At 40.8% G+C, this 23,427-nt stretch overlaps 1 protein-coding gene and 1 long non-coding RNA gene across 9 annotated transcripts in view; one reads left to right on the top strand and one right to left on the bottom strand.

The window, feature by feature from the left end:
* Window positions 1–22,362, bottom strand: part of SETD2 (SET domain containing 2, histone lysine methyltransferase) — a 121,909-nt gene extending 99,547 nt beyond the window's left edge. For all 5 annotated transcript variants that reach the window (XR_005834565.1, XM_040628906.1, XM_040628907.1 and 2 more), the window contains exon 1: window positions 22,115–22,362. Coding sequence is in view for 4 of the 5 variants with exons in the window: in XM_040628906.1 (XP_040484840.1) it covers window positions 22,115–22,185 (71 nt within the window). In the remaining variant the exon portion in view is untranslated. The remainder of the gene's footprint in view (window positions 1–22,114) is intronic.
* Window positions 21,577–23,427, top strand: part of LOC103674869 — a 37,165-nt gene continuing 35,314 nt past the window's right edge. For 2 of the 4 annotated variants that reach the window (XR_005834567.1, XR_571723.2), the window contains exon 1: window positions 22,509–22,787. This is a non-coding gene — a long non-coding RNA (uncharacterized LOC103674869). The other 2 variants (XR_005834566.1, XR_571722.1) reach the window with 2 other exon arrangements.

The raw sequence follows: 23,427 nt of genomic DNA, 5'->3' as shown, positions 1-23,427 counted from the left end.
AAGTAGGCTCCCCGTGGAGCAAGGAGCCTGATGCGGGACTCAATCCCAGAATCCTGGGATCATGAACTGAGTCGAAGGCAGTGCTTAACCGACTGAGCCACCCAAGGGTTCCTCTTTTCTTTTAATGTAGTGCCTGCTTCCTTCCACCAGAAACAAGCTCCTCTGGGGCAGGAGCTTGGTTTATCTTACTGACAGCAGCATTTTATTTATTTATTTATTTATTTATTTATTTATTTAAAATTTTTATTTATTTGAGAGAGAGCGCATCAGAGCAGGGGGAGGGGCAGAGGGAGAAGCAAACTCCCTGCTGAGCGGGGGGGGAGGCAGAGGGAGAGGGAGAGGGAGGAACAGACTCCCAGCTGAGCAGGGAGCCCGATGCGGGGCTCCATCGCAGGACCCCGGGGATCATGACCTGAGCCAAAGGCAGACACTTAACTGACTGAGCCCCCCAGGCACCCCGACAGTGGCATTTAAATGCCAAAAACCCTACTCAGAACATAGGAAGTACTCAGTAAATATCTGACAGCATCATTCCCACTTTTCTATCTAGCTAAGCTTGCTTTACACTAATCCCCAGAAGGAATTTTAATGGTTAAGATGGTCTCCTCCAAATTCGAACATAGATCAATCTCGACTTCAAGTAATTTTTCATACTGCTCTTTCACTCTACCATCCTTTTCCCTCTCTCCCAGCCTCCATACACATATATCACTCACCGCAAACCCATCTTAATCCCCTCAGCCACTTTGGTCTCACTTTCATTTACTTTGCAATTACCTGGTATGTACTCAGTACTGAACTGCCTCTTGCTATCCCTTTCCTTACCACTCCAGACACTACTACTAAACTCAACCCCTACACCATGTACTTTGCAGAGCGACAATCACATACAACCGTGACTTCTATTTACTGTTTCTGCCTTCCCAACTAAGGTTTAAATTACAAAGACACAAAGGCAACATCTTGCCCTTATTGTGTAATCTCCCTGGGTTGACCATTCCCATTCCTGGCATAAATTCTCATTACTTTTTGAATCAAAAATATTCCTTAACAATAGTACCATGTTTTAACTTTCTCATTTCAAGCAATTCTCAAAGGAAAAGAAGGAAACACCTAAAAAGTGACCTGTAGGAAAAAACAAGCCATACAGGCCATAAATAAACTTATAACATCTGCCATACTCTCTCATCCAAAACATAGGACCCAAGAGGACAAGTGAATTAAAACATCCACGAGAAATATATGTGATTTATGTAGACAGTAAAGCCATGAATACCACCCTGCTTTTTATGAAAGACCTGGAAACTTTAGGCAAAGCACTTTGGGATGAATACGCTAACCTGAACCAGTGCCAATGGACCTGATAAACAGAAGCACTATTTCTCACTTGCTTTAAGTCCACATCTTCAACTAGCATAGTACCTCAAACATACAGAGAGCTCCTGACAGAGGCTCATATATACAGATTAAATCTAGAAAAAAAATTAATGAAATGTTATTAAAATTACCGGCAAGAATATTTTCAGAGGAAATAATCTGATCAAACACTATCTCTGATATGTATAGATCAAAATAACTGCTCTCTCCCCCAGTGTCATACCCATCAACCATTCTCATACCCAAGTTGAAACTTTAATATAGTGTCTACATATGATAGTTAGTAAAGCTATTAACTTATTTTCTTTAAACAAGCAATCACTTTGTAAACAAACACAGATGATCTCAAATGTATCCTTGTAGAGTTCCACAGTCAGTGAGGAAAGGTAAGAATATCATCCAAATGTTAAAAGAATTACATATTTACCTGAAATGTTTCTAAATTTGTCTTCCAAACTGGTCTGCAGAACACCTGCATAATGTGAATTATGTTCTCCCCTTCAAGCAATCTGCTTTTTCCAAAACCCATAAATTAGGATGTGTGGTGATCTAATTTGAACATTTTAGGGCCTATTATATACAAATGAGTTTCACTATTTTTAAAATCTCTTAAATTACTTGTTTTATTCTCCTCATTGGGTAGATGTGGGAGGGGGATACCCATTACCAAATAATCTTCAAAAGACAGAAATGTGTAAATGCTGAAATTCAATTTTAGTACCAGCCAATGAATCACAACAGAAAGAGCTGAGGATAAGTTCTTAGTGAGCTGGTCACATTGTACTACTTACTGTCTTATAGCTCCCATTACTAGGCCACCATCACCACTATCAGCAGCTAACAGAATATTTTGGGGATACTAGGTTAAATGCTTTACATACATCTAGTTCATCTGCAACCCTTAAACCTATGAAGGGTATACTATTTGTATTCCCATTTTGCAAATGAAGAAACTTAACATCATAGCTAGCAAAGTGACAAAGCCAAGTATCCAGGCTTTTTGATTGCAGAGCCCTTGCTCTTTAAATCAAATATTTATTAGCTATTACACAGAACTGGGAGCAAAGGGCAAAAAGTTTCAGAGAAACATATTTTGATCCAGTGTACTAGTAAATTATCTGCCTAGCAACAGAAGGGGCTGTATCATGAAATAAAAAGTAACGGTCCTGATGATCGTGTGTCTAAAGAAACTCCCAAACTGAATGCAAGAAATCACTAGGTTTTGGGGGTTTCCCCCCAACTTCAGACTAGATTCTTCTATGAAGAAATACTCTACTGGAAGCAGTGTGGAATACCAAGAGTCTGAGGGAGATGGCTTACTATAAACAGACTATAGGATATAAAGTAGTGAATGTTTAAAAAGCTGTACCTATCCTGTATTTTACCAGACTGAATACTTAATGCCAGCCTTCTAGTCCTACTTTTGCTTAACCACATTAAACAGAAATGTGAAAACAGATGGTGGTCAGTTCCACAGATGGTGGTCAGTTCCTTCATGTGGTTACGGACTCTGATGCAAATTAGCTCTTTAAAACCCACCTTCAGGGGCGCCTGGGTGGCACAGCGGTTAAGCGCCTGCCTTCGGCTCAGGGCGTGATCCCAGCGTTCTGGGATCGAGCCCCACATCAGGCTCCTCCGCTATGAGCCTGCTTCTTCCTCTCCCACTCCCCCTGCTTGTGTTCCCTCTCTCGCTGGCTGTCTCTATCTCTGTTAAATAAATAAATAAAATCTTTGAAAAAAATAAAAATAAAAATAAAAAATAAAACCCACCTTCAAAATTAAAACAATGAAAGTAAAACATATGATGTGATTAAACCTACACACGAGACAGAAGACGTTTCTCTTTTTATACACAAAGATAATAATTCAGGATCTTTCTCTTCCATAAATACCTGCTTTCTTTGGTGTTAATATTAAAAATGCTTCTGAAAATAATTTCATTCTTTCATGTTTCACAAGCAAGTTTTTTTCTTGTTAATACTATTAAAAAAATCTACATGGGCTGGATTTTATTTTGATAACACAATGAATACAGCAACTCAGAAAGATCTTAGAATTACCTCCAGACCAAAATCAAAACACACAAAAGGAATGAAACTCTGTTTAAAAAAAAGTTAGAGAGAAACTCAGTTTTCTTCAGGAACAACAGCTTAAACACAATAAAACAGCCATCATTTATTTTCTGATTGTTATGAAGTTTAAGCATTTTCCCAAAAATAGCAAATTAATGTTCGAGGTGTGAAAGAGAAAGGTGTCAAGTCAACTAATACAAACACAAGTATGACAAAGATACCCATGTCTCAAAACAAATCCCAAAACACTTATTCTTACAAGGCAAAGCCAATGCTAATGTAAGATCATTGTCAATTACAAAGCACTGAATACACCACCCCTCACCATTTCATGCATGGAAAATGAAGATTAAAATAAAATGCAAAGGTTATCCATGCGATAGCAAAAGACTGGAACTGGCCTAAATGTTCATCAAAAGAGTGGCTGAATAACTCTCGTACACCTATTCAATGAAGCAGTATATAGCAGGACAAAGCAATGATGAAGAGCTCTGTATACTGCTCTGGTATGATATTCAGAATATATTGTTAAATGAAACAGCAAGACACAAACAGTATGTTTTATATGCTTCTATTTTCAAAATGGAAAATCAAAGACTCAACAAAATTAAACATAATGATTACGTATTAAAGGAAATGGTGAAAGGAGAACAGGGATGAAAGTTATTCCTCTTTGAACATTATTCTTTTATTGTAGTAACTTTGGAAATATATAAAACCTTGCATTTTTTAAAAACGAGAAAATTAAAAAAAAAAAATTTCTAGGGGCGCCTGGGTGGCACAGCGGTTAAGCGTCTGCCTTCGGCTCAGGGCGTGATCCTGGCGTTATGGGATCAAGCCCCACATCAGGCTCCTCCGCTATGAGCCTGCTTCTTCCTCTCCCACTCCCCCTGCATGTGTTCCCTCTCTCGCTGCTGTCTCTATCTCTGTCGAATAAATAATAAATTTAAAAAAATCTTAAAAAAATTTTTCTAGAAACTCAAATTATAAAAAACTATACCAAATTGGTGATTGTCATAAACACAAAGAAAAGCTAAACTAAACTATTTTGACTACAAACACCTTACTGAAATATATCCTGAGGGTAAAAAAACAAATCTTAAACTGTTAGTAGTCCTTTTTTTTTTTTTAAGATTTTATTTATTTGACAGAGAGAGACAGCGAGAGACAGTGAGAGAGTGAGAGAGAGAGAGAGAGAAAAAAAAACACACAGCAGGGGAAGCGGGAGAGGGAGAAGAAGGCTCCCTGCCGAGCAGGGAGCCCAACGTGGGGCTCGATCCCAGGACCCTGGGATCATGACCTGGGTCAAAGGCAGACGCTTAATGACTGAACCACCCAGGCGCCCCTAAACTGTTAGTAGTCTCACTGTTATAATAATACTGCTAATACTACCAAAACTATCATATATAAATAGATACAGCAAATAAGTTATTCCATTAATGTCATTAGAAACTAAGATTTCCAACATAAAAATGATAGAAGTTTTAAAATAAAAACTCTTAAATATGACTTGGAAAAATCCATACGGACTTAAGTTTTTTTTTCTTCTAAAAAATACATGTATCTTAACTGTCCAATGAAAAGACCTAAGCACTGACAGCCCAGTAGCCAAAAGTAACATGACTAGTATCTAGACTATGGTCTCTAAATACCATTTTCACTAAAAGGAACCAAGGCTCACAAAAGATATGGTTGACTCTGGGACTGAGATAAAAAGTATATAAATGAGCTAAGGCCAAGGAAGTTATCAAAGATTACCAGGATCATGCAAAAGGTCAGAGAAGCCAATCTGAAAAGACTTCCACTGGACAAAAATGAGGCAATCTGAGCAACACTAAGAACAAAAAATGAGCGCAATGTATTGAAGTACAACAAATATATAAACTCATAAAAAAAAAGTAAGTCCCCACTGATCAACTTTGGAGGTTAGACTGCCAACAGGACACACACTTAATCTGAAAATTAACAAAGGAAAAGAACTCAGTATTTTTCCTATCTTTCTCATAGAACTGTATTTCAGCACAATCATTAGCATTCTATCTAATAAATTCAACAATCATCAATGGCAGCTAAAACAAGTAGGTGAAAGGTTGATGGAGAACTTTGTAACAGATGGATCAGGATGACTATACCATAATCCACTGGCTAATTTTGCTATCACCAAAATAAGACTACCTGATACGTACCCCCTGACACAATGCAACAGGTAATCAATAAAAAGCTGGAGCGGGAATCTGATATAACCGTATGATGAAAAAGATGTAGGAATGCCTGGGCGGCTCAGTCCATTGAGCATCCGACTCTTGGTTTTGGCTCAGGTCATGATCTCAGGGTACTGTGATGGAAACCCACATGGGCTCTATGGTCAGCACAGAGTCTGCTTGTCCCTCTCCCTCCCCCTCTGCTACTCTCCCCGCTTGCTTGCTCACTCTCTTTCAAATAAATAAATAAAACCTAAAAAAAAAAAATCAGAGGGGTGGGGGATTGGGACAGGCCAGTGATGGGTATTAAGGAGGGCACATATTGCATGGTGTACTGGGTGTTATACGCAAATAATGAATCATGGAACATTGCATCAAAAACTGGGGATGTACTGTATGGTGACTAATATAACAAAATAAAAATTATTAAAAAAAAAAAAGAAGAAGAAAAGAAAAGAAAAAGACCTATATAGTTCAGCATCAGTTTTCCACTCTAGGGCCTTTCTAGTGCCTTCCTACCAGAAGGTATGTCCCAATTCTTTTTCTCCTCCATTATGTGTTTTCAAAATACCAGATGGGGAGGCATTAACAGTCTAAGAGGTTAAAGCAAAACTCTGAAAGTCAGTCAACCCGGATTTGAATACCAACTCCAGTACTTTTTAACACTTACTAAGAGAAAAGGTGGCCAAAGAGTTTATCTATAAAACTGAAATAGTAGTACTATATTTACTTAAAAGAGAGGCTCAAAGGAGAACATCTATTTAAAATTCTCCATATAGTACCTGGCACATGGTTAGTACTCAATAAATGGAAACTGTTAGCAATTTGAATTACATATTTGTAAGATTCTTTCATTAGCAACGGTCTTTACTCATAATGTATAAAAATATGAATCACTATGAAATACACCTGAAACCAATAAGATATTGCATATCAATTATACCTCAATTTTAAAAAGTCTCCGCTTTTAGAAAATAAGCATAAATAGTAAGGACCTTGCTCATTTTCATATCCCTGGGTCTTAGCACTAAAAAGGTGCACAGTAAATAATTTTGAACAAATGAGTAGAGAAGTAGAGGTAGAAGATGAAAGATAAAGATTGAAGAGCATGGTAAAAATACAGAGTAGCTGCAGAAGGAAAAGGGAGTTAACACTTAACTGTAGTCTTTTGGCCAGTGCCAACTGGCTAAGTTTGTTACCAAGTACAGAAATTGAGACTAGAGTTTGCAAACTTTTACAGCAATCTGACCTTGACCAGTGATCAGTAGGCTTATACTTTTTTAAGCTTTTTATTTTGAAATAATTACAAATTGACAGGAAGTTGCAAAAATAGTACAAAGAGTCTCTGTACACTTCACCCGGCCCCCCTCCCCCTGTGACATCTTAGGTAGCTGGAGTCCAATATCAAAACCAGGAAATTCACATTGATACATTACTGTTAACCAGACTAGACCTAATTCACTTTTCACCATTCTTCTCAAACTGCATACATATTCATTTGTGTGTGCATGTAGTTCTATGCAAAATTATTCCATACATAGATTCACGTAACCACCACCACAATGAAGATACGTAACTGTTCAACCAGTGGTGCTGGATTCTGAATGTCTTAATTTTTCACTTCAGGGGTGCCTGGGTGGCTCAGTCAGTTAAGTGTCTGCCTTCAGCTCAGGTCATGACCCCAGAGTCCTGGGACTGAGCCCCACATTGGGCTCCTGGCTCGGTGAGAAACCTGCTTCTCCCTCTGCCTGCTGCTCCCCTGCTTGTATTCTCTCTCTCTTTCAAATAAGCAAATAAATAAAATCTTTAAAAATATGTTTTTTCACTTCATTTTTCTAGGACTTCATTTTTAGTGTATGGTTTTGGGTTTTTTTTTTTTTTAAGATTTTATTTATTTGAGAGAGAGAGAGCACACAAGCAGTGGGAGCAGCAGGCAGAGGGAGAGGCAGAAGCAATCTCCCTACGGAGCAAGACCTGGGGCTCAATCCCAGACCTGAGCCGAAGGCAGATGCTTAACTGATTGAGCTACCCAGGCGCCCTTTAATATATATTTAAAATATACCAATCCATGACACACTAACAGTTAGTTTGAGAAACACTAACAAGAAGATGTACAAATTGGTTTTATACTATTTTGGAACCCCGTATTTCCTAAATAATTGATAACTAGATTTATTTTTCTCCAGTTAGGTAGCAGACAATCCAAAATTGAAACATACACAGAAAGTCCCCACTTTTTATATTTTGGGGTTTTACTGCTATCTAACAAAGTTCAGATATTCTTCATTTCTCAGTCTTTTACTCCTATCCTACCCAACAGATCAAGGTAAACAAAAAGCCAGGATTTCACCTTAAAACAATTCCTCCAAAAGAATGAAATGTTTCGGGCGCCTGGGTGGCTCAGTCTGTTAAGCATCTGCCTTCGGCTCAGCTCATGATCCCAGAGTTCCAGGATCAAGTCCCTCGTCAGGATCCCTGTTCAGCAAGGAATCTGCTTCTCCCTGTCCCTCGGCTCCTACCCCCACTCATGCTCTCTCTCTCCCGCTCACTTCTTTCTCTCAAATTAAAAAAAAAAATACAAAAAAAACCCTGTTTTAAAAAAAGAATGCAACGTGTGGGGAATAAATAGACATCATGACCTAAAAAGAAAAAAAAAAAAAAAAAGCTCCAGATAACAGCACAATGCTCATCCAAAATTCTTCCCTTTGGATTTCTTTTATACCTTCCCAGATTCCTGAAAATATACTAGAATCATATCTTACCTGGAGCCTGGAGAAATGTTTCTTCCTTTTTTTTTTTTTTTTTAAAGATTTTATTTATTCATTTGAGACAGAGAGATACAGAGAGAGAGAGGAGGAGCAGTGGGGAGAGGCAGAGGGAGAGGGAGAAGCAGACTCCCTGCAGAGCAGGGAGCCTAATGTGGGGCTCGATCCCAGGACCTGGAGATCATGACCTGAATCAAAGGCAGACGCTTAACCATCTGAGCCACCTAGGCGCCCCTTGCAGAAATGTTTTGATATGTTTAGATCACCTGTCCTTTATTAAGATATCTTCTTTGAGCTCCTAGCACACACTTGGTACACACTTGTTTGTGACAGTATGATTAGGACCCTGTAAACTACATTTTTCCTCTGGCACAAATAGCATGTGCTAGAGGAAGACTGCAAGGCTGGAAGAGTAAGAGGGGAGTATGCTCCTTCCTGTTGGTCACAGTTCCTACACGTACTGACCCACCAATACATTTCACCCTGGCGTTAATTCCAGTTTCTACCTTTCTCCCCACAGTCCCAGACCAGCCTGACTGCAACCCCTCCGATGCCAGCACCAGTTGTCAGGTACCCCTTCCTCAGAGGTCTCAGCTCCTGGTGCCCTACCTACTCCAAGCTTCTGAGAACCACACCTTCTTCCCTTTTCCCTCCAGCCTTAGGATAGGCAGCTACTTCCTGCCTTTCTGTTGTTGTTACCTTCAGCATTCCCTTTTCATTTTCTCAGTTCTCCAGCAGCCCTTTCAACCAATTCCTTACATTAAATTCTATCTTCTGACTGACAAACAGCCTGAAAGCGTAAGCTCCTTTCTTAAAAGTTTATAATAAAATAGAAGTAATTAATCTAACATAACTGTGAGATTCATCACTAATGCTACATTGGGGTACAGTGAGCTTCTTACCAAGCCACTCTAAAAGGCACGAAACGCGGATGGGCCATGCCTTCCTGAAAATTTAACATATTTTAAAACTGTACATAAGCAATCTTGCAAATTAGACACTCAATATATTTTTCATCAGTGTTCTAGAGCAAGCATAGGCAAATTTTCTATAAAGACCAAGAAAGTAAATATTTCAGGCTTCGCAGGCATGTAGTCTCTGTCAGAACTACTCAACTCCGACATTTTTGTGGGAAAGCAGCCATATACAATAAATGAATGAGCATGGCTGTGCTCCAATAGCTATTTACTGACACAAAACCTTCAGTGTCATATCATTTTCACATGTCACAAAATACTGTTCTTTCAATTTTTTTTTAACCATTTAAAAGATATAAAATCATTCTTAATTCATAGGCTATACTAAAACATCCAGGCAGGCTGGATCTGGCCCACTCAACAGTCTGCCAACCCCTGTTCTAGACTGAACCTCTTATAAAAATCAAAGTATGATATTCATTGATGGGCTCAAAAAAAATTTAGTTTAAACCTATGCTTAGGGGCGCCTGGATGGCTCAGTCGTTAAGCGTCTGCCTTCAGCTCAGGGGAGCCTGCTTCTTCCTCTCCCACTCCCCCTGATTGTGTTCCCTCTCTCACTGGCTGTCTTTCTCTCTGTAAGGTAAATCTTAAAAAAAATAATTATAAAAACAAACAAAAACCTATGCTTAAGCTGTAACTAACCTGAAACTTCACTGAGACAAAACAATGTATAAGTAACATTCCAACTTTCTTTCTTTTTAAAAAATATTTATTTGAAGGAGAGAGAGAGAGAAAGCATGAGCAGGGGGAGGGGCGGAGAGAGAAGCAGACTCCCCACTGAGCAGGGAGCCTGATGCGGGACTTGATCCCAGGAACCCAGGATCATGACCTGAGCCTAAGGGAGATGCTTAACTAACTGAGCCAATCAGGTGCCCCAAACTTTCTTTTGATGAAGACAAAAGATTAGAAACTTTACTAACCAGGAAATTTCAAAGTATGACCTAGGCTCAATTTAAGCATTCACCAATCTTTTATATCTTCTTTCTCCCTCTATAATACCATAAAAATAAGCACTGGTTTTTATTTTGATTTTTTGGTTTGTGTGTGTGTGGCTGTGTTCCAATAAAACTTCGCTTATGAGTAGTGAAATCTGAACTTCATATAATTTTCATACATCATGAAGTATTCTTCTTCTTTTAATTTTATCCCCACCATTAAAAAGTGTAAAAACCATTCTTAGCTCATAGGTACAGAACAGGTGGTCAACCAGATTTGGCCTGTGGGCCATGGTTTACCAAACCCTGTTTTAGTTTTATTTTATTTTATTTTATTTATTTCTATTCAGCTCCATGATGTAAGCATTGTTTTTTGTTGTGGTGGTTGTTGTTTTTTGAGGGGAGGGGGCAGAGATAGAAGGAGAGGGAAAATCTTTTTTTTTTTTTCTTTTCACATTCTTTTTTTTTTTTTTTAATAATGATTTTTTATTATATTATGTTAGTCACCATACAGTACATCCCCGGTTTTCGATGTAAGGCTCGATGATTCATTAGTTGTGTATAACACCCAGTGCACCATGCAATATGTGCCCTCCTTACTACCCATCACCGGTCTATCCCATTCCCCCACCCCCCTCCCCTCTGTAACCCTCAGTTTGTTAGGAGAGGGAAAATCTTAAGCAGGCTCCATGCTCAGTGTGAGCCCCCAACACAGGGCTCGATATCATGACACTGAGATCATGACCTGCGCTGAATTCAAGAGTCAGACCCTCAAGCAACTGAGCCACCCAGGCACCCCCAAGCATTGGTTTTTAAATTAACCTTGAATAATGCAAATTTCTGAATCAGAGAATCATTAAATTAGGGTCTTGATGTTCAACTTAGAACAAGTTAAGTTAAAGCAATATGGTCTCATTTCCCAAACAATTCAAATAGAAAAAAATATCTACAGACATCCAAGCAAGTTAGGTACAAGTTTATTTCAAAGTAACCATGATTACACAGCCTCTCCTACTAGTCTACAACTACTCTGATCAGCTTCGAGGAATGATGTCTCTGACATCTTATGCTCTCACAAATATGTTCATCATTGCTACTTGTGAGCTCTGTCCATTTGTCCAAAAACCGTGAGTTAAAGTTCTAAGAGAACCCTTGAACTAGAACTACCTCATCATGTGGACAGAGCATGAACTGGTAAGATAAAAAGAGCACAAGCAAAGGTGCAGTTTTATGCAGGACATGAAGAAAGGCAAAAATAAACATTAGCCCTCTTAACAAAAGGCAAGTTATCTACCTATCTACTTCTCCTGGTTCTCCTTAATATATGGAATGACAACAAACCAAGGCTGGAGTTTCACTTTAGTACAAGTTCCTAGAAGCTCATTTCCAATGAAGATTTCAGACTATTTAAGGCCCTTGGCCAAAGGAGCAGATCTGGATGGTCCACATACCCAGGGTAGCTTTAGCGCAATGATGTTCAGCCATCTAATCCTCTAGCATATACATAAGCAAAGTCAAAGAAAAGAAATAACTCAAGGAGGGAATCCCCTGCACCCTCCAAACTGAACTGCTATAAGCACCTCAAGACTAACCCAGAAACAAGTTAACTCGGAATACAGGAATCCAGCTGATTATAAATGGCAGCTATTATATTATTCCTTAGTATCATTAAAAAGCTAGTCTTGGGGCAGCCGGGTGGCTCAGTTGGTTAAGTAACTGACTATTGATTTCGGCTCAGGTCACGATCTCAGGGTCATGGGATCGAGCCCCTTCTAGGGCTCCAAGCTGGGCATGGAGCCTGCTTGAGATTTTCTCTCTCCCTCTGCCTCCTCACCCCATCTTTAAAAAAAAAAAAAAAATGCAGTTTTAGACAAATTGGTAAATGAAAAGACCCTTGCTCAAGTTGTGGTACTGTCACTAGCTAGTGAACATAGCTTGAACTTCTTTGGGCCTGCTTTTCCTACCTTATTCATAAAAATCAGAGTCACATCTTCCATGCCCTTTAAAATCACAGCCATGGTAAACCATGGTAATAAGTTAAAGGGAAAAGTGGGAAGCCACAGTAATGACAAGTCATTAGGTAAGGTAATAAAGCCTCCCTCCATGAGATACCACTTACGCTGCTCAGCAATTTAAAATGGGGCAAATGCAGAGGAGTCTAACTGGAAATGGACATAGGGACAATTTTCCCTATGTACCCTAGCCTTCAGCATGGTCCTTGAGCATCCTCCATCCACCCTTTTGCCTAACTCCCATTCTTTCAGGCTAAGTATACATCCTCTGGGCAGCCCTCCCTGACTACCCACCCCTCTACTCCACCAGCCTGGGTTAGGCGTCCCTGCTATAGCTTACTATACTTACTTCTGTATCCTTATCACGAGGTAGGAATTCAACAAATGTTTGCCGAATAGTCAAGAGTTCAATTCAGCTAGTTTTTCTTTACATCAATCAGGTTTAAAAGGTTCGATTATAAGAAAAAAAACTTTGAATATAACTTTATAATTGCTTCATAGAGTTTAAGGCTTAGCCTATAAATTTTTTCAGTTTTCTAGATATAAAAAGCACCAGCTAGCCTAGAGAACAAAAGCCTCAATTTCAGAGTATCAAGTTTTCTAACATTTTTCAGTGTCACAGCCTTATGGTATACCCGCAAACACCCCTTGATTTATCACTGCAACCGTAGTTGCCTCACTTCCTTTTGGCCCCTAATATTCATAAAGAGATAAATGAGACTATTAATCGAAGGATTTGAACAGAAAGACAACTAAGCAAGTGTAAAGAGGTATAGTTTAAATAGATTATCCATCCTGGAAAAAACACAAACACAAAACAACAACTAAAAAGGCTGGGGGGAAAAAAACTAGTCTAGCACAAAACACAACAGACTATCCTACCTTAGGAAGCACTCATGTTCTTTCTCAGACCACCATCATGAGAGCTCCAATTTTCATCAGTTTGTCTCCACAAGGACCAACAGAAGCAGCATAAAAACTTCTCTCAGCACCAATCACACTCATTAGCCCAACTCATACCACTCAATTCCCTTTCCCTGTCCTAATGCAATAGTTATTAAGGATGTCTTATGACAGATGCCAGTAATTATTAATGCTGCTATTCACTCTATCAGAAAATTAGAATGACAGTTATGAAGAATAAGGTCAACTCAAACATTTATTAAGCACATACTACTATGTACCCAAATACTAGTTACTGGAATTCCTCCATATAAAAAGAGTAAGTCTCTATAACATATTTGTCATGTTCCTTGGATTTGCTAGTACATGGGACAAAATCCCTTAGGTCCTAGCAATAGATAGAACCAAACAAGTCTGTATGATGCAGGAGAACGGATGAATGCTTATATAGGCAGGCTCCAATGAAGGTTAGCCTTTCTTGATGCTTCATATTAGTAACCACCTAAAGGATCTTTAAAGTTGGAGAATTATAAAAACACACATGGATGTAAATATATCTTTTAAAATATTAATGTGGAAAACAGTAATGATGTAAATAAAAGTACTGAAGCAACAGGTACATTTCACAAAAAGCACACAGCTAACAAATTTTGCAGCTATCATATGCACAGCTGAAAAAATGCCAGGTTCCAACTCCTGCCCCAATTTTGTATCTTCTAACACTGTCATTATCTTCTCTAATAAGTAAGAAAGGTAGTCAAAAAAGGATAGATGGACATCAAGTATTTCTTGGCAGTGTGTCTCTCTAATGAGCACAAGCAATATTATAACTGGGGAAACACTGTTTTATATTTAACCTACCACTGTTTCAATGTGTTAATATTCAGCTATTAACATTACTTTCTTATACAAACTAATATTAATCTGCCAGAAAGACTACATTGTACTTTTCATGATTGCAGCAATTAGTTTCCTGAATAATTACAATAAACAATTTTCTAATGGACATGCTAAACTTAAGCTAAAGAGCATACCTATTAAGGTTATCTTGGGGGAAACTTCAGTAGTACATTTTCACCTATTTCTAACAAAATGTTTTACTGTACCTCAACAAAATTAATCTCTTTACTACAGATAATTTTCAGCACAGAAGCAGTACCATAAAACATGCAGCTTATGTTTTAGACTTGATATAGATACTCTGGTCTAGAACTGATAAAATAATGGAAGAGGTATATTTTTAACCAAGTAATTTTAGAAAGTCTGTGTGTGATCCAGATTAGAATAAGTGGATTTCCATAGAAAAGGTCCACAGCCATCTCTGTAATTTATGAAAAATAACGGTAGCTCTACTTTACATTCACACAAAATTCATAAAAATTTTAACCCTGGCATCATCTGCCTACTAAAGTAGAGAGTATGTAATTAAAAACTATTCACTAAGAGGCCAAATATCAGACAAAAGACTCAAAGTACAAGTTAGTCCATAGGTCTCCACAACGAGCTAATCATGAAACAAATATTGGTGATTACTATACAACCAACCCTCCCCCAAAGAGAGGATCTAATTGCACATGGCAGGAAGCGGGCAGCAGGAAGAGCTACAGTCAGAAACCACCAATTGCTCCAGGTTCTTGAAGCCCATAAGCAGTGCTCCCAGTAAACAGACCTCCCAGCAGCCTGCCAGCATGATCACACTCCTGTCAACACCCACACCATCCCAAAGATATTTTCACTTGTGAGATGTTAGAATCTGACAGAAAAAGCACTCTAAAATAAAAAGCATCTATAAAAATTTAAACCAACTTTAAACTTCCATCTCAATGACAAACATATTTGCTTAGCTGGAAAAGACACTGAAGTAACCACTAGTTTGATTTAAAAAAAAAAAAAAAGACTATCAAATTAAAATACATTATACTTGAATTCCAAACCTAAGGGACTCAAATACAACATTTCACTAGATATAACCAAAAATCACACAAGGTAAACTGCCTCTTGTTTGAATCCACGAAAGCAGACTTCCAAATATAGATCTATTATGAAAAACAACAAACCTGTTGAATTTTCAGTTGGCGAGCTTGTTGGCCAGCTTCAAACCAACTATTTTCAAAAAACTCTACTTAAACGCCTTGAGTTTTCTTTTGAAATAACCAAGCAACTAATCAAAGTAGGGCAGGAATAAAAACTACTTAATCCTGGTGCCTGGCTGGCTCAGTCGATGGAGCATGTGACTCTTGATCTTTGGGTTATAAATTCAAGCCCCACGTTGGGTGTAGAAATTACTTAAAAATAAAATCTTTAAAAAAACCCAAAAACTACTTAATCCATCAGCACCAGACAGGGCAAACAGAAATATATATACGATATGTTTTTAAAAAGAAAAAAAAAGTATAGAAGTCAAAGTCTAAACAAAATCATGAAAACACTATCATAAATTACCAGATATACTCACCCAGTGGGGAAACATATTTGCAAGGAGACACCTTCCACACAGCACAACATGTCCTAAGGTCTTTTTAAACTGCTTAACATGACAACCAGACACCGTAATAAAGCAACTCAATATTGCCTGTTAAAAATGAGTACACCTTATATGTAAATGCAAATATGCAGAGGATACAGTACACAGAAAAAAGACAGAATGATATATGTAGTATGACTCCGCTTATATAAAAACAAAAAACAAAACGAAAAGGTCTGGAAAGGTATACACTAAATTGTTAGTAGTGGTTACCCTCTTGGATATGGGATTTGGAGAGGTGGAGCAATGAAGAGATGTAAAGGGTGGATTTTTACTTTTTCCTCTATTAATATCTGTATTATCTTACCTTACTGCAATAAGCATTTATTATTTTGGTAATTAAAAAAAGGAACCATTTAAAACATACTACCAGACACTGTTATTGTTCTTAAAATATCACAATTATGGTAAATCCAAAGACAACAGTAAAGTACCTCCAAATCTTGAATTTTAAAGCTCTATCTTCTGAGATTAAAGAGGACTAAGAGACATCACAATTAAATGCAATGTGTAACCTTAGACTGAAAAGAGAGGACAACTGGTAAAATTTAAATATGAACAGTCTAAGAGTTAACAGTATCATTATAAATATTAAATTGCCTGGTTATTGGTTATCCAAGAGAATGCTTCTTCTTAGGTAATATTATGAAATATTTAGGGGTGAAGGTTCAGGAGGTCTGCAACTTGATTCAGCCAAAAATAAAAACATGTATATTCTTTTATATAGAAAGATAAACCAAATGTGACAAAATTTCAATTACTGGTTAATGCAGGTGAACAGTATATGGAAATTCATTATGCTATTCCTGCAACTTCTCTGTAAGTTTGATTTTTTTTTTCCAAATAAAATGCCTCCCTAGACCCCGCTCTGGCTCCCGCCCCCCTCCCACCCTACCCCTTGCCCTGAATCTCTCTCAAAAAGGAAGGATTCTAAACTTGATGTTTGGTGACTACAGATGTAATGGTTCAGTTTCTAATATGAATGGTCTCTCAGGGCCTTACAATAATAGCTCTTAGTGTATTACAAAATAAGGTACTCTACAGTACTCTGGAAGAATTAACAGAAACGAAGCTAGTCAACTTTTGATTCTGTAACCCAGGCTAGTCATTCTTTGCCATCCAGTAGATGACTATCCTAGCTTCTCTGCAAAAAGTGACAATACTCACAGAACACCAACAATTATCAAGTCAAGAAAAATTATAAATATCTGTTAAAAAGTAAATTATAAATTATAATACATTTCAGTCTTTTTAAAGGGAACAGATTAAATCAGTCAGTACAGTGAAAAGTGGCAGAAAAGATACGGGAATATCAAAGTTCCAGTGAGGAAACTAGGAAAGTATGACAGACTAACAGGTATAAAGTATGTCTTGGCAGTTTGAACATTTCTTAGTAAAACACAACTGTATCAACAGTTGCTTGATACCTTTCTAAAGACATAATGTGTCAGTATAAGAATGGTCAGCCTGAAATCTAGAAAAAAGCAAAGAGGAACAGGAATACTGAAAAGGTAACTCTCTCCCAAGTACTAGGACAGTTCATCAGGCTTTCTCACCAGGAAACCCTCCCAGTAGTATTTTCTCTTAGTTAGCTTCTTATGGCATCTCCATTCCCACGGTAACTAAGGTGAATTATGAGAATTCTTTGAGAACTTGACTAACCTCACTGCTTTATATTTTATTAGTACATGTAGAAATATTTTTTCCCAGTTAATAAACTTTATTTTGGCCAAATTCATCATGCTTTTCCTATCATGATGCCTTGTACTCTTCTTTCTAACTGCATCTTTCCATCCAAATACTAATAATAAAAAAGTTAACACTGTCCTAATTCTTAAATTCTCATAAAACCCTTTGCAGAAAATACTATTATGATCCCACTTTATAAATAATGACACCAAAGCACAGAGTAATTATGAAACCTGCTCAGGTTCATAAAGCTATTAAGTAAAAAAGAGGTGATATTCTAAAACCTAGCTCCAAAGCCCAGGGTTTAACTTTTTTTTTTGTGCTTTGGACAAAAAAATTTGGCAGTCTGATGAAGCCTGTGGATTTCTTCTCAGCGTAATATTTTTAAATGCATAAAATAAAATACAAGGATTACAAATGAGATGAGTTATGTTGAGGACAAAAACCCCAAATGTGTGATACAGTAATACATATGCTTCTTAACAATGTAGTGGTAGATCTCTACTATAATATAGAGATGTAATGATGTACATAATGTAATGTTTATGTTACATCAATGTTTTGATGTAATGATAAACATAAATAATATTTTGAGATATCTACAACCACAGCATATTATTAAAATTATTTGACTTGTACTAGTAGTAAAATCACAAGTACTGTTGGTAGTACTGTAGTTTGCTGTTTATACTGGCAATTAAAAGAAATGCTAACTTCTAGTTAGAGGTTAGTGAAGGGGTAATTTTTCCTCCTAAGTTTAAGGATGCCATCCATGTTAAGACCCCTACACTGCACACTATAATAAAACCCTCTTAATACTCCAATTTAAAGGGACCACTCCCAGGTCCTTGTCTCTTTCTTCACAGGCTCCCTTGGTGATCTCTTCCAGTGTTGTGGTTCTAATACTAAGTTGATGACCACAAAATATATCTCTAGTCCAGACCTTTCCTCTGAACTTCACGGAACTGAATTGGTTATCAATTCAACCCAAATGTCTAACAGGCATCTCAAACTTAACCATGTCTAAAACTGAACTGCTAATCCGTTTCCCAAACTTGCTCTTGTCACAGTCATACCTACATACTACCGTGGTTGATGGCAACTCCATCTTTCTAACTACTCAGACAAAAAACCTTGGAATCATCCCGGGCTCCTCTCTCACATGCCACATCTGATCTATCAACAAATCGTATTGGTTTATTCTTCAATGTATATCCAGAATTCAATCATTTCTCACCATCCCCTGGTTACCACCTTTACAAGTCACCATCAGCTCTCTTCCAGATTGCTAACTTCATTACAAGTTTCCTGCTTCTTCTGTTCTCCCCTGCAAAGGGGGTGATCCTTCTGAAGCTGAAAGCCGACCATGTCACACTTTTGTTGAAAACTCTGGGCAAAGTCCTTACAGTGACTCTACAGAGCACTGTGAAATCTGCATCCCACCCTGACCCAAGTTACTATTTATTGCTCTTTTTTGTTCATTCCATTTTAGCCATACCAGGGAGAATTCACTAGGTCAGCCTCGGCACCTTGGAACTATTCCCTCTACTTGAAATGCTTTCACCCCAGATATTAACATGGCTAACTCCCTTCCTTTTAAGCCTTTGCCTAAATATTATTCTCAAGAAGGTACACCAGTCTACCTCATTTTAAAGTGTCACATCTTCCCCAGAAATTCTGGATTCCCCCTTATCCTGCTCCATTTTTCAAAGCACTTACCTTTGAATATTCTGTATCATTCACTACTACCCATCACTAGAAGGGGGTGCCCACAAGGGCAAAATTTTGTTTTGTACACCACTCACTTCTAATGTGCCTATGTTTGGCCTCAAATAGACATGCGTATGTTCAAAGAACAGCACTTCTATGGCTGTTAAGTACTTGTCTCTCTCATTAGAAGAGTTCCTTAAAGACTTTAACTGGATCTAATTTGCAGTGTCCTCAACACCTGGCCCCAACAGCAGACACCTAATGCACACTCAGGTGATTACAACCATTTTCACCTGAAACACAATCCTATGTGCCACAGGAAAAAAGCCAGGTCTCACAGCTGTGACTGATTAAAGAGCGGGTACAAGACAAACACAGAACATCAGGTTCCAACAGTTACTTCAACCAAACTGAATTTATGTTTCGTGCCTCAATTTCTTCATGTGTCTAAGAACCATTCCAAACTACCTGAAGTCTAAAAGGGGCACTTGTTCATTCCTTCCCCCAGCCACATCACCCCCTCAAGCCCACCTAATCTTTCCAAGCTAGACTTAAAATCCTCTTAAGTTTTCCCTGATGACCCCAGCTAGAAGCATTTATACATGCCACACTCAGTGCCAAAGGCTTTTCATACTTTATTCTCATCCAATTCTCCCCAAAGCCCTATGAGGTTGCTACCATCACAATCCCTATTTTGAAGATGGGAAAACCCAAGCTGAGAGAGATGAAGGCACTTGTCGAAGGTTCAACTAGTGTTCAAAACCAGGGATGTTTGACTCTGAAATCCAAGTTCTTTAACCCTACACTGTACCGCTTTTCCCCCTCCAGTGGTATAATGACTAACTAGCTTCTACATACTACCTCAGAGGGTCTCCTGTCACTTCATTTCTCTAGGTTTCAGTTTCTCCATCTGAAAAACAGGTGATGTTGTTCAGGATGCCTACTAAGATCCCTTCTAGCTCTTACAGTATTAGAACACATTTTATAATTCTCTGTATACTCCATGCAGGTTAATACACACACACACACACACACAATTTGGAACTTAGTCACTTAAAAATGCAAAGCAGTGGCAACATGAAAGCAGTGGAAATAACTCCAAGACTTTGTGTCAAACAATAAACGTTCTTGATTCCTCCCCACTCAGGTCCAAAGATGCACTTCTGAGTCCATTTTCCCACATTATGAAAAACTATGTTTTCCCCAAGAAGTGTAAGGATGTGATCCTTAAGGCTTCTAGACTTCACCACACAACCTGGTAAAAAGAACGGTAAGCAGGCACTCAGTCCAATGGGGGGGGGGGCTAGAATGTTATTTTGTACAGGACAACTGTTCAATAAGTGTTTATTGGGTCATGATACAGAATGGTTTGAGGTTCTCCAAGTCTCACACCAAAAGCCTATACAACATGAGCTTTGTAACTGCATTGATGATTGTGCAGTAAATTAAAACAATCTATCAAGGTAATGTTAACCTAAAAGCAAAGAACCCATGAAAAGACAAAGCCATGTTGAGACAACTTAGTATCAAAAATAAGAGTTGGGTTTGTCAGAAAGGTAGTATAATTATTTCTCTTTGTGTGCAGAAACAACCATCAATATCCCAACATAATCCTTCTGTGTTGAAAGTGAACCTAAGAACTATCAAGTAAGATCCAGACATTACTGGACCAAGTTGAAAAGCTTTGGCAAAGGGTTCAAAAAAAAAAAAAAAAAAGCGATAGCAGAGCTAAGGTAAAATGTGTCAAAAGAGCAAATCTCTTGGAATCCTTCTGCTCATAAAAGTGACAGTTTCATCTGAAATCCCTACCAACCGCTAAGTTTGAAATGAGTCGTATATTCGTAGGTCTAGACTTCAACCAACACCAGCAAATGGAGTTTCAGATAGCTTTTGAAAACAATAGTCTTGTGAGGGCGTAGGGAAAGAAGTGAATCCAGGCTCTGGAGTGGAAGCTCTCGGAGGTATCAGATACAGCAGATACAGACTTCACGGAAATGTAAAAAAAAAAATGTCCAAGGCTGAAAAAAACACTTTCGGGCCAAACTGTATTTCAGTTTTCTAGAATGCTGTCTCTTTAGAGAATCCTCAAATGATCCTTGGTTTTTAAGTAAGTCTTTATGAGAAGTAGAAAGTCATCCATTTAGGGTAAAAGGGTCCTGTTACCAAGGAAGTAGTGTCCGAGAAAGTGTGCAAATCCCACAATCTGGAAGAGAACGTCTGCCCCTCCGAAGGCTTTCATTTTCAGGCGGAAAAACAAACCCGGTGTCACCTCAACATCGGGGTCACACAATCCTCGCCACCATTACAAAACCGAAGTGCCAAAGGTGCAGAATCTGAAGCCGGAAGCACTGCGAGGCCAGGATCGAGTTCCAGGAGAAAAAAAATCAAACCTGAGAGCGCAGCGCAGACCCTCCGCGGCCCCGGGCCGAGGGAGGCACGCTAGGCCCTTCCGGTCCGAGCCGCCGTCGCCGGGAGGCCGGGCGACAAGCCGGGCGACGGGCCGGGCTTCCACCCGAGCCCGGGGATTCGCGGCCTACCCTCGCCGGTGCCCTCTCGCTGACTCCGACACCGGCAGTTCCTCCGCCTCGGCCCCTTCGCCTGAGGTGAGGCCTGCGCGGGCCGCGGGGAGTCGGAGGAGAGCGCCGAGCCTCGGGCCAGCCGGGTCGGTGCGGACGCCGCGGCGGCGGAGGCCGTGGCCGCCCCTCCCCCACCGGCCCGGCCCAACCGCCGCTGCGACGCGAGCAGCCGCGCCAACGCCGGGCCCAACCGCCGACCCGCCGCGGCCCGGGCGAGGCGGCGGCGGCGCGGGCCTGCTCCCCACGCCGCCCGCGCGAGTCCGCCGCCGGCCCGTTACTCCTCGCGCCGGCCCGCGCCGCCGCCCGTCAGGACGCGCCGCCCTCGGGGCTCTGGCCGAGGGCTGCCGCGGGGGGCCGCGGAGCAGATACTTACTCAGGGGTCGGGTGCTCGGGGTCGTAGAAATCCCCCATCTTCGGAGGCGGCTGCGGCGGCAGCTGCTTCATCGGGAGCGGCTGGAGGCGGCGACGCGAGCCCCCTCCCCGCGGCAGGGCGACGCGCGGGAGGGGAGGGGAGGGGAGGAGGCCGCTGGTCCGACCGCGGCGGCGGCGGCAGGGGCGGCCCGCGTCGCTTGCTCGCTCGTTCCCTCCCTCCCTCCCTCCGGCGCCCGCCCGCCGCTCTCTCCCCCACACACTCACACGGGGAGCGACGCGCACCCCGCCAGCCCCTCCGCCTCACAGGCCCGGCCCCTTAAAGGGACACGCACGGGCCGCGCGTCCGCCGCCAGTCGGCGCTCCGGCAGCTGCGGGGCGACCCCAGGCGGGGGCGGGTTGGCCGGCCCGATCCTGCCGGCTGCTTCCCGGAACAAAAAGCGCCGGACCCCGAGTGGCGGCGCCGCCGGGACCCCTCCCTCGGGCCCACCGAGGCGGCCGGGGACTGAGGCGTGACCCGGCCCCGCCCTGTTGGCTGGCGACGTCGGGGGAACGACCCGAGCCTACCGGGACTCTACCCTTCCTGCCCCGCCGCCCGGGAAGACCTGCCCGCCCGAAGCGGCGGAGTCCGCGGCGGCGGCGCCGTGGGCACCTCCCGCGGGCCTCCGAGCTCTGAGGTACTGCGGTCGCCAAGCCTCTGGCCCTTCTCGTTATTTCTCCTCCTCGCTTTCTCTCCCCCTTGCCTCTTCATCTCACCCCTCGGCAGGTTACGGAAAAGGAGCCTGGTCGGGGATTCGCCCGGAGGCCGAGCTCCCGGGACTCCCCCTCCTCCTTCCCGCCTCCCTCTGGGTCTTCTGCCCCCACCCCAACTCTGCAAGGCCACAGCGCCGGTCTTCCGCGGGGTTCTTAAGGCCTCGGAGCAGATGGCCTTTGTCAGAGGCTGTTCATCACTTTCCTGCGAAAATGACGAGGTGAGAGTAAATAGGACAGCCTGAAAGGGCTACGGTTTTTAGTTATTTTTGGAAGGAGAAACCAGAATGCATAAAGCCTTTATCTAAACGCTCAGGACGTTGAAGAGTTTATGGCAATTGATCATTTTGTAATTGGGAGTTCATAGGATCGACCAGCTTTGGGCGGGGGGGGGGGTCACTATAATTTTAAATAGGATTGAATTTTACCAGCAAACAGTGGCATGGAAGTATGTGTTGTGGACTGTTTGTGTGCCTCCTGCCCACCCAGTTTATATGTTAAAAATCCTAACCTCCCAGGTTTTAGGAGGTGGGGCCTTAGGGTGATTAAGCCATAAGGGTGGAGCCC

Source organism: Ursus maritimus, unplaced genomic scaffold (genome assembly GCF_017311325.1).
Source record: "Ursus maritimus isolate PB19 unplaced genomic scaffold, ASM1731132v1 scaffold_14, whole genome shotgun sequence".
In the NCBI taxonomy this organism is placed as follows: Eukaryota; Metazoa; Chordata; class Mammalia; order Carnivora; family Ursidae; genus Ursus; species Ursus maritimus.
Note: the sequence above shows the minus strand (reverse complement) of the source record. Positions and strands in the feature narration are given on the sequence as shown.